The sequence below is a fragment of the Sesamum indicum genome, linkage group LG5, assembly GCF_026168435.1.
Source record: "Sesamum indicum cultivar Baizhima isolate 11 linkage group LG5, ASM2616843v1, whole genome shotgun sequence".
Classification (NCBI taxonomy): Eukaryota; Viridiplantae; Streptophyta; class Magnoliopsida; order Lamiales; family Pedaliaceae; genus Sesamum; species Sesamum indicum.
The window spans coordinates 215,392-227,447 of record NC_142661.1 but is presented as its reverse complement, the minus strand read 5'-3'; the positions used below and the strand labels follow the sequence as shown (position 1 = coordinate 227,447).

The window sequence follows — 12,056 nt, the reverse complement described above, 5'->3', positions numbered from 1 at the left end:
AAGGTTTTTTTTTTATAGGCAGTCGTAGAGCAAGATCCGGGAGGTAGTTGGAGACAAGTCATATTCTATTCAAAAGTTGTACATGTTAGCTAACTAATAAAAGAATCAGATTGAGATTTTGACTTATCAGAACGAAGATGTGATATTTGAATGAGTCTTGCTCAGTCCATTTAAGAATTTTGAGAATCCATTTACCTGCTGCTTGACAAGTGAACTTCAGTCAGTTTAAATGAAATTAATTGAAGATTTTTTGATGTGATGTGTCTTGTGATGTCGAGTGTATATGTGATATGTCGTCCTTGCTATATGCTAAGTCATCTTGCTGGATTGAGTTTATATTTTGGTTTATCAAGTTGTAAGAATAAACAGGTTATGGGCTTGACACCTTGCTCGTTGGTGAACAACATTTGACCAACTAGACTAATTAATGGGGCCCATATCCTTAGCTTTGAATTTGAAAAAAAAATTATTTAAGGGGCATCAAATATAATATTGAGAATAAATATACTTTTGTTATAGAATTATGTAACTTAATTAAAGCGTTCAAACATTAGTAACTAATTTATTTGTTTATTATAAATATTTTCTTCTTTAATTAAATTATTTTAGTTATTTTTCATTTTAACTTCTAAAAGAAATAGGTAAATTTAGACCTCACCGTTCATAATATAGACCTCAACGCACCCGATCCATAAACCGCAATCAAACGTACGACGCGCTCAATCCCCGCCGCACACTCTCCGTAGGGTTTATACGCTCTTTCCACTCCATAGCCGACAGCAAGAACAACAAACCCTTCTCCTCCTCCTCTTTCTCATTCACACACACTAACACCCCGGTGTGTGAAATCCTGGGGAAGAAATTCAGAAGAAAGACCGATTGAAACTTATGTTTGTACGTTTGTGAGGTGAACTTGGCGGTGGATTTTATTCTTTCTGATTTATCTATGGGGGAGGCGGCGCCAATTGTTTCGGGACTGGACTCCGATTCGGCGTTGTTTCATCGGAGGATCGAGTTTCACACAGCGAGGAAGCCGTTCAATGGGTTTGGGAACAATGGTAGTAATGGGTTTAAGCTGGTGACTTTGAATCCTAATTCCGAGGCCCATAAAGCTTCCGGGTCCGGAAAGAAGTGTGATAAGCCGGAGCTTCCTGAGATTGGATTGGATCCCGAGCTCAGCTTTGAGATTTCTTTCCGCAGAATTGTGAGTTTTTTTATTTTATTTTTTTATGTCTAAAAACTGTCTTATTTATATTTTCTGTTTGGATAATCTTTTTTCTTTATAAGTTTATGTCAGATATACTTTGATTTTTATCTAGTCTTCTAAGTCTGGAGCTCATTACTGCATATCTCATCTGCAACAGCTCTTACCTTTTATTCCCTGGCGGTTTTTCTTTTTTGCAAACTTTTTCAATGGTTGATTGAAAAGTTTTTATTTCTTAACTGTTTATTTTATAGAAAATGAGGAATTTTTTGTTAGATTTTATTAATTTTATTATTATCGTTATTGTTATTACTAGTATTACTCTAGAGTTTTTTGGCCTTTTCTTTTGTTTTTTTCCAGTATCATTTCTGTTGTTTTGGTTGAATTATCTTGATGACCTATATTAAGAAGTTGGTGCTTTTATAAGGTTTGCAAAATAAAAAGAATAGTCTGCTTGTATCTTAGTTTGAGGACACCAGATTAGAAACCTAAAGAGGGTGTTTGATATGCAGTAGAACTTGTTTAGCAAAGAGTGGTCGACCTTGTTAGGAAACCAGTTGTAGGAAAGCCACTATACATTTGGTTGCTTTATTCACTTGACTGTGGATTGCCTTTATCATATTGAGCTGAAATTCTCAGCTTCTCAGCTTTTTAACTTTTGTTTGGTTGGATATGGTTTCCCATCAGGCTTTTGATCACATATTTTATCTTCTTCTCATTTGTTAGTTGACAAATAATGATTGGTAAGTTTGTAAAGTTCGGTTAGTGTGTGGATATGGTACATTTGGTTACCCTGGTAATCATGTACAAAGTCGAGTTCCTAGTGCTGCACCCCATTAAGGAAAGGGAAAGCAACTTAAATCACGTGGGTTCTTTTGCTTTCAGGGATAAAAATCTTCTTTGCTCTTTATTAGAGCTACAAAATAGTATTTTGTCTTCAATTGGTTTGATTTTTCTTGTTTCGTTCTTTCTCTCTCTTTCTCTCAATTTATCTATTTGTATTATTTTGAGATACTATGGCCTTCCTATTCCATATTGTGTTTTCTAGTTTTATCAAGTTTGGATACCTGCTTCACTTGATTGTATCTCAGGAATCCAAACCGGGAAATATATTCCCCGGCAGATAACTTGTTGATGTTAGTTTTCTGGGAGAGACAAAATAAATCAGCTGACTTTTTTTATGTGATTTGGTGATCTATTGTGGGTTTCATTTGATTGTGCTGATGGCTTCAACTAATATATTGATTTTGTGTGCTGTGAGACCCTCAGGCTTTTCTATTTGTTTGAGGTAATGAAATAGCATGATTATGGAACTCACACTGTTGTTTCAGGGTGCCGGCTTACGCAATCTTGGAAATACTTGTTTCCTTAACTCAGTACTGCAATGTCTGACTTATACTGAACCATTAGCGGCTTATTTACAAAGTGGCAAGCATCAAAGTTCTTGTGAGTATCTCCCTACTTCCTCTCTTCCTCTTCTCAGTTTCCTTTTTAGTTAGATTCAAAAGTAAATTGCCTAGTCTATTTGCTATTGTGTTTTATATACCTTGCACGATGCATTTTTTATGATGGTGGTATTTTTATATTTGGTTTATGTCCATGTCTTTCATTACTGGATTTGTGACATAGGGGCCTACTAAGTGATAAATGACTTCTAAAGTTAATTGTGGAGTAGAATGATTTTTTTTGGAGTTCCTTTTTGTTTTTTGAATTTGGTTTTGAAAGATCAAAATATCATTGCTTGCTAGTATTCTTAAGAACCGTCTGGAACGTAATAACAGTATGTGCTCCTCTTTAGAAATAGTTCAATGTCTCAAAACTCAAAGGAGCATGCTTCCCATTTCTAAGTGAGGCTCTGACGGGCAATCTTTTCTGAACATGCTTGAGAAAAGCTCCACAATGGCACAAACCTCATACTATATGTTGTCTCATAGTAGTCAGTGGCGCACAATGGCGCCAAGGGCTCCTGGAGCCAGGGCGCACGCGCGGCGCGCGCCTTTTCGAATGCTGGCGCAAATTTAAGAAATAATCTATATATTTATATAATTAGTATTATTTTGACTAGATTAATGTATAAGGAGTTAAATAAGACATATAAAACAACAAATTCAACATAACAAAACTTTATATAATTAAAATGACCAATGTTGAACCATTGAAGGATAGCAAAAGTCTTAAAGATTCAAATAAATCCTAAATAGTTTATCAAAAAACAAATAAGCCTAAATCTAATCATCTGATTCTACTAGATAATCTTCAATCGGCATAATTAGAGCTTGTACTGCTATACATGCCAAAGATTACACTTCATGAATTTAGATAAAAAGTCGTACGTAAATAAACAGTGGACAACAGCGGCACACTACTATGGAAGAGAAGAAGAAGATGCATTGTTGAGGAAGAAGAGAGAACTGTTTGTTGAGGAAGAAGAGAGAAAAATAACGGCAGAGAGTGGAGAAAAGTTACCCATGCATGCAAAGTATTTAATTTGCTGAAATTCCTTTTTTATTTAGGGTTTTTTTATTCATGGGCCTGGGCAGCCCAGCCAGCAGCCAGGCCGCCCAGGCCCCTCTTCGTCTTGGCGAAGCCTGGGCAGCACTGAAATGGCACCCAGGTGCGCGCTATGACGACGCCATGGAGAAGGCGTGCACCATGAGCGCCGTATGGCGTGAGCTCTGCGCCTCTCGCGCCATGCTGAAGAGGGCCTGGGCGGCCGGCTGCTGGCTAGGTTGCTTAAGCCCATGAAATTAAAAAAAAAAAAAAAAGAAACCCTAATTATAAAGGAATTTCAGCAAATTATAGTACTTTGCATGCATGGGTAACTATCATTCTTGACTCTTCTTTACTCAGTTCTCTCTTCTTCCTCTGCCAATGCATCTTCTTCTCTTCTTCTTCTCTTCCATAGTAATCTGCCATTGCTGGTCACTGTTTACTTATGGTATGACTTTCTTTCTAAATTCATGAAGTGTAAATCTTTGGCCTGTACAACAGTACAAGCTCTAATTATGCCGATTGAATCATTGAATTTGATGTGATTTTATTAATGTTTGAGTGCTTTAGTTGTTCTGGTAGTGTTTTCTTTTTGGGATGATTAATTACAATATTTTATTGTATGTTTATGTCGGTATTTATTGTAGACTGATAGACTTCCACATTCACATTATCAAAGCTAAGAGCATACAAAGTTTTATATGTCTCATTTAACTACTTATAAATTAATCTAGTCAAAATAATACTAATTATATAAATATATGATTATTTCTTATATTTGCGCCATCCTTTGAAAAGGCGCGCGCCGCACCGTGCACTGTGCGCCATGGCTCCAAGAGCCCTTGGCGCCATTGTGCGCCGTGCACCACTGACTACTATGCTTTGACTACAGTTGTTGTAATGTTATATAAACTTAGCTGGTCTAGTTTGCTGCATGTGTCATAGTGATGCTCTAGCACTTGGTTCAGCGCTCGAAAAGGAGGGATATGAAAATTGTCCAAGAGTTGTGATTGTGGAGAATGATGACTCCATAGCCTTAAACTTGTTGGTGTACTTTGTGAGCTTGATGCAGTGTAATACCTTTATTAATCCCTGTATTCTGCCATTTTCTTTCCGTTCCCCCACATGTACAAGCGCATATTAAAAGTGATTTCTGTTTCTTTTGTTCCCTGAAAATTGGTGCATGTGAAATCACCTGCCCATATATCAAACTTACGTGGTCATATTATTAGAAGCGCAAAACGAATCGCGTGGACTTGAAAACTTGCTATAAAGCATTTCCTTCAAATTTTCAGTTGCTAGATGTGTGCTTTTCCAACTCACTGCATGTGCTTAGTTTAGGCTGGCTTTTTATAAGTTGAAATTATGATCTTATTCTATTCTGATCATCCTTTTGTGTTTTGTGAAGGTCGTACTGCTGGCTTTTGTGCTCTATGTGCAATCCAGAAACACGTAAGCCGTGCTCTGCAATCAACCGGGAGAATTCTAGAGCCTAAAGATCTTGTTTCAAACTTGCGCTGTATCCTAGGTGCTGTTATTTATTTAAAAAACCTGATGATTTTGTTTATTGATTCTGATTTTGGCAACGCCCCCAGTATCTACACTTTTGGTTAGCAGCTTGTTTCTTGTGTTCTTTGGTTTGAAATAAAATAATGAATATCTCGTGACAGTTTTAGTCTGCCGTGGTTTGCTCGATTTTTTACCAAAATAGAATGGTGTTTTAGCTTCTTCTCACAGTATAGGAGTTGTTAGATGCTAATCTTAGCTGTTCCTTACCCTTTATTGGTCTGTTCTTTTGCTTCCTCTCCTTGTGTCAACCTATCTAAGAGATTAAGATAATGCAATTAACCATACCCTTTTATGCATACCAAAATGTACTTTTCTGGAATTCCTTTTCATGGAAATCTTGCTACTAGTCCCTTTATTCTTGCAAATTCTAGAAGCATTTTATATCTTAATACTGATTTAATTCTTGGAGCATTATATATATCTATACATACGTTAAATCCATTTGTGGTTTATTTTTTATATTCTGTCAAAGTTGGAAACCTTGATCAAGATATTAGGCATATCTAGGAACTTTCGAAATGCCAGGCAAGAAGATGCTCATGAGTATATGGTGAATTTGCTGGAATCAATGCACAAATGCTGCTTACCATCTGGTTTGCCCAGTGAATCACCTAGTGCTTATGAGAAAAGTTTAGTCCACAAGATATTTGGCGGTCGCTTAAGGAGTCAGGTAATTTAGTGGCTGTCATAAATATGGAAATTAGTAAGATAAATTATTTGGAGGTTCTCTGCCCTGGTTATGCTCAATTTAAGGACCTCTGTCTTTCAGCTTTTCTATTTGTTGTGCAAATGACATCTGTTGTTTCTTCTAGGTGAAATGCATGCAATGCTCCTTCTGCTCCAATAAATTTGATCCTTTCTTGGATTTGAGTCTGGAAATAGTGAAAGCAGACTCGTTACGTAAGGCACTTGCTCATTTTACGGCTAAAGAGCAGTTAGATGGAGGTGCTAAGCAGTATCAGTGTCAGCAATGCAAACAGAAAGTTAAGGCTCTGAAGCAGCTAACAGTTCACAAGGCACCCTATGTACTTACTGTTCACCTTAAGCGATTCGGTTCACATCTACCAGGGCAAAAGATTGATAAGAAAATTGCTTTTGAACCTACCTTGGACTTGAAACCTTATGTAACTGGCCCCTATGTAAGTTTCACTTTTTCATATTGTTTTCGGGTTGAGTGTAGTTATAGAGGTTTCAGTTCATTTTATTATCGTATTTTTCTACCACCTGCTGCTGCTCATCCTCTTTGCTCAGTTATTTTCTTTTATAGAGGCTTCAACTTGAAATGTTTGGTTTTTTCCTCTTCCCCCTTTCCGGTTATGTTCAATTATAGAGGCTTCAATTTTGATATATTCATGATACTTTTCTCTACCTTCTTCTCTGCTTCTGCTATAAGGGGTCTAGTTATTGTTTACGACTCTTGTGTTTTGTCTGGTTACAGTTTATAGAAATGTGTCTGGTTTTTCTTGACATCCATGCTTTACAACTCAAATGCTGCTTGCTTTGATTATGATCCCTATATTTGCTGTCTATTTGACATTTGCAGTCTCTGTATTATAATAACTGCAGGATGGGGATCTGAAATACACTCTCTATGGTGTTCTTGTTCATGCGGGTTGGAGCACTCATTCTGGCCACTACTACTGCTTTGTCCGCACATCAAGTGGCATGTGGTATTCCCTTGATGACAATCAGGTATGCGGAAATATTGGTTGCAAATTGTTAAGTTCCTTAAAAGCAGGCACATCAATAGTTCGTCTTCTAATTTAACTTGTCAATTTGAAACGGACTTTTCAAGCAATTACATATTATTTAAATGGATGAAAATGCAAACATTTTTAACCCTAATCCGTGCAGTAACATTATTTGCAGTTCCTATTTCAGTTTAAGGATTGTTTATACTGCTTTAAATTTTTTTCATTTGTGAATCTGGTTTAGATGCAAGCCCCTACTATTCTGCTTGGTTGAAAATTTTGTGAGTTCCTAACTATGACATTTAACAGGTCATCCAAGTTAACGAGAGGAAAGTTCTGGAACAGAAGGCCTATATGTTGTTTTATGTTCGAGATAGGAGAAGTTTCCCAACAAAGAAACCTGTTGATGTTGTGCATAAAGAGAAGATCGTTATGAATGCAGTTGGAAATGCTGCATATTCAAAATTCAATCTGGAGTTAAGAGAAAAAAGTCAAAATGGCTCAATCGAGAAAAAGTTAGATGGTTCTTTTTCTGCTCCTTTATCTGCGAAAGATGCACAAGTCACCACTACGCCAAGGGAGATCCCTTTGAAGAAAATATCTTCTCAGAATGCAGATGGCAAAATGGATGAACAGGACCATTCTACTATTGATGTTAATTCTGTGGGCCGTAAGGGAGAGTCATGTTCAACTGTTGGGTACTCTGGTTGTACTGCTGCCAAAGATGTTTCCCGCAACAACAGCTTCACTGTTACGCCAGATAAAAAGCCATCTGTGGGCCTTTTCCCCGACTGCAATGTGCCGCAAGATTCACTTAAGAAAAAGGGATCAAGTGATGTAGTCATTCCATCCGCATGCTACAATGACAATCCCAAGGGAAATCCAAGTGAATCAACTCAGAAGCCACCAAACAGCAGTATCCTCTACTCATCATCTGGAGACACATGCAAAATGGATGGCACCAATTCTGAAATGGTAATTGCTCCGGAAACGTGTTCCAACATGGTCTTTCCTAGCTTCTTGTATGATGTTACTCTTTTTCTTTACTTTGTTGCGATATAAGGTAGAAATAGTAATCTGGCTTGTTTTTACATTCAGCATGATGGTAAGATCATGCCAATGGCGGTGATTGCGGAAGCATGGAATAAAGTGAGCCATGAGAAATCATCAAAGCAGAACATAAATGGCGAGAGTCAGGTACCTCTTTCCTCTTCTTGCATGAAACCATACCTGCATTATGAGCACTTGTTTGTCAGTTCACTAACTATGTTCTTTTCAAGATTGGAGTGGCCCCTAGGAAGACTGGTGATAAGGAAACTCGTGGAGATGGGCACAGGATGAGAGGTGTCAGATCCAAGTTATCACTCTCACCAGCCACAGGAGAGCACTTTTGTCTTGGGATTGCTGAGACCAAAAGACCCGAACTGAAAGTGAAAAGAAAGCTGTTCAAGTATCAGGTTGCCGCCATGTCTCTCAGCTCCAACATTATATTTGGTGCACATTTTTGCATGAGAAAGAAAACTCACAAGCAAAGGAAGCGTAGTTCTCAGCGGAAGAACTCTCCCACTTGGAAACATGTCTTGGGTGGGAATGACTTACCATCAGATCTTGGGCCATCTGTTTCTGATGCATCATTACCAACTCACTCTCAGAAAAAGAAAGCAGAACGTGGTTCAGATGTTGACAATCAGAATTTAAGCGTTAAAAACACTGGTGGCAAAGGTCAAATATCAGGTAATGGTATCAATAATGAATTTAGAGAGAGAGTTGTTCGAGATGGCACCACACTTTCAGCTGAAAAGCAGCCACCAGTAAGGCAATCTGCTGCTGAAGAACCTGGAGATTCTGAAGGTTACACATGGGAAATGAGGCAGACTGGTCTGATGAGCATACTTACTCGAGGCTTAGAAGAGACAACTGGTAAGCAATATGTCAAATGACCATTTACCAACTTGATGACATTGTCCATCCGCAGTTGGTCATTTCTTCCTTCCTGATGTTTGTTTGCTTGACTGCAGTTGCTCGCTGGGATGACATGGATGTTTCAGTTTCAGACAACTCAGAAGCAAGGGAAGCAAGGGCAACCCAAATCGGATACATTGGCGATGAATGGTGAGCGTCCACTTCATAATACTGATTGCATTGGCAATAGAAAGATTCCTGGTGGCAGATTATGATCGAACTTGGTTGCTATCATTGGGCTATTTATTGTTTTTCCTATAGTAAAATATCACCTGACATACAGCTTGCTGAGCAATGAAGAAATATTTTACAAGAACTTGGAAAAGGATGTTGGAGACAAAGTTGTTCTAAGGGATTAATAGTCCTTGGGCCAATTGGAGGAGGTTCTCCTGGATATATAGACTGAAGGAAACTTTTTAGCTAATCACATAACTAACTGGAGATACCGATTGAGGCGGTTTTGGAACACTAACATATACTTACTAGTTTCTGAATTTGGCTTCCATCAAGATGATTGCCAAGTAAAGGTTGATATATATTCTGCAAGTTTGCAGGTTTCGAGTGATATTGTGTCCATTTGATTTTAGTTGGATCAGTTATAGTTGTTTGGATTTGAAAGGTTTTAAGCGGCATGAATTGCAAAAATCTTCATATCTTTATCAGATACCATGAGTTGTTCACTTATCATTTTTGTCAACATGTATTGGTTCTAACATATCTTGGTGACAGGGATGAGGAATATGACAGAGGAAAGAGGAAGAAGGTAAGGAGCTCAAATATTAGCTTCGGTGGACCGAATTTATTCCAAGAAATCGCCACGAAAAATTCAAAAAGAAAGAGAGGGAAATTGGACAGATCGAGCTTTAAAAGCCAACCATTTAGGATATGATGGTGATGGAGCATTGGGCATGTTGCGATGTTCCAAGACAAGAATCTCAATCCTCGTTAATTCCTCAGCCGGTTGCTATGAGTTTGTTGGTACAAGGCTTCAGATATGAGTTTTGTTATAGTTCCTCCTCGTAATCGAGTTTTTCCTTATTTTTAATTTTATTCTTTTCTTGCTTATGGCCTCATTTTGAGAAGAGAGGCAGGCTGCCAGAGGCTATAGTTTGAAGTGAATTTGGAAGACATGAGCTATGATCAGTGTAGTGTATCAACCCTTACAGATTGTTCAGTTTACAAAATTCCCTCACACAGTCCGTTTTCCTTTTAGGAAGTTCGTCATTTTGCTTTGCATGAATTGATATGAAAAGCTATTCATGTAACTTGTGCACATGTATATATATAGATGTATGTATGCCTGTATATTTGCTAAATAATTAAAAAGAAATATAAATATAATACAGTGAGAAATATGTGTATTTTGGTTGATGTGAGAATATTTTATGTATATAAAAAAAGTGAGCATAACATTAAGAAAAGTAAAAACAAAAGAGAGAGAGAGAGAATAAGCTGATTTTAAGTGAGGTAATATTGTTTTTTGAGTTAATTTATTTTTTTTAAAAAATTATAACCTTCAAATTTATACAATTTAGGAATTGTATATTCTTCACAGTTTTTCAATTTAAGAATATATTATAAACAAAAATAAAATACATAAATATTTATTAAGAAAAAAAGAGAATCAAAAGGTATTGTCAACAGAATAAAATAATTGGTCTACTTGTATTAGAATGGCACAGAGTTACCCCCGAAAAAAAAATATATAATTAATTTTTAAAATAATTGGGATATAATTATTATATTTAAAAATTAATATGGCAGTGTTATTAACTACTGTTTGGAAATGTGGAGGGTTTTTATTTTTTATGCTAGCCGTTGTAACATATCGTTTCTATATGCATATTGATGCATACCAGAAATTTGGCCACACCACAAGGATCGAAGGATTTTCAAGGAAATTCTAAGATTATCGAAGGACTGCCCTGCAAACAGAGGTTAGCACTCTAATGCTTAAATTAATAACGATTTTATAAAAAAAATAAAAGAAAAAACTTGAAAGAAAGTAAGAATAATTGTATAAAATGGTGATAAGGTGTATGTATTTGTATGGAGTGCAAAATATAAGCTTTGGATAACTCAAAAATCGAGAGAAATAATAAGTGTAAGTGAGAGTTTGAGCATGAAGGATGATGTTACTAGAAACCTGCACAAGACCTCTATTTATAGGCTTGTACAGAGTTGAATACAAAGTCAAGTACTAAGTTCCATACGGTATTAGAAAGCTATTTGAATTGGTTGTTATACGCAACAGACCGTTGGAAATTTGGATAAGTATTAACTGAGATATGCGAGCTGGACTAAACCCTATCAAATCTGCTTGCAATCCCTAGAGTTAGTTATTCATAAACTTTCCAACTCATTTATGTCTGATTTACCTAGAATTATCTGGAGGGTGAAGTGTACAAATGAGTTGCCAAGATACATGACATGTTATTCCAGTTGGATGCGATGCGTTCGGTTGAAATTGACTTATTTCTTGGGTCTGTCAGTTCAGTAAAATAGTATGTAAGCCCGTGGGCCTTTCTTCCCTACTGATGGGCTTTATCTGTCCTATTGGTGAGCCATACTAGCTGGCCCTGTCCTGCTGATGAGCCAGCTAGTATGGCTATCTTGTGGGCTTGACCCAATAATTTTAAGGGGCATCACATACAATAAATAATCTTTCACGTTTTGAAATATATTATAAATAAGAGTAAAATATATAAACCAATACATTACGTTAAAAAAAATAATAAAGAAAGAAAAGAAAAAATAATTGATCGTTTAAAGTAAAATTTAAAAAGTTGAATAAGTTAATTATCTTATCAATTAAAAAGCATTTTCGACTTCATAAAAAATTAATGTAGCATTGTCATTAACAACCGTTTGTGTGTGTGGAGAGTTATTTCTTTTTATATTAATATAAATAAATAAATAAACTAGCATTGATATAATGTCTCATGCCAATGTTGTGTTTTTGGACACATTTGAGTTATATGTAATGATTGAGAACTCAACATTTTACATTTGAGTCGTTGCCTGTAGGGATCAAAGCCTATTAAATGCGTCTATTAGTGGTGTGTTGAAAAAATAACAACTTAAATTAATGGATATTTGATTGAAATCAATTATATAAAAATTTATTTAAATTTAATGTG

At 36.4% G+C, this 12,056-nt stretch overlaps 1 protein-coding gene across 1 annotated transcript; it reads left to right on the top strand.

Annotated features, from left to right (window-relative positions):
- Positions 1–682: 682 nt before the first annotated feature.
- Positions 683–10,108, top strand: UBP23 (ubiquitin-specific protease 23). The gene is made up of 11 exons (XM_011081113.3): positions 683–1,204; positions 2,536–2,650; positions 5,103–5,213; positions 5,761–5,933; positions 6,076–6,402; positions 6,830–6,955; positions 7,264–7,929; positions 8,053–8,151; positions 8,235–8,874; positions 8,973–9,066; positions 9,646–10,108. Exons 1-11 carry the CDS (start codon positions 947–949, stop codon positions 9,803–9,805), a joined length of 2,769 nt encoding a protein of 922 aa, XP_011079415.1. The 5' UTR covers positions 683–946; the 3' UTR covers positions 9,806–10,108.
- Positions 10,109–12,056: the final 1,948 nt, after the last annotated feature.

Coding starts and splice junctions, on each gene's coding strand:
- UBP23 (XM_011081113.3), top strand. CDS start 947: ATGGGGGAGGCGGCGCCAATTGTTTCGGGACTGGACTCCGATTCGGCG. Junction 5,934..6,075: donor GCGGTCGCTTAAGGAGTCAG/GTAATTTAGTGG, acceptor TGTTTCTTCTAG/GTGAAATGCATGCAATGCTC. Junction 9,067..9,645: donor GGATACATTGGCGATGAATG/GTGAGCGTCCAC, acceptor TCTTGGTGACAG/GGATGAGGAATATGACAGAG.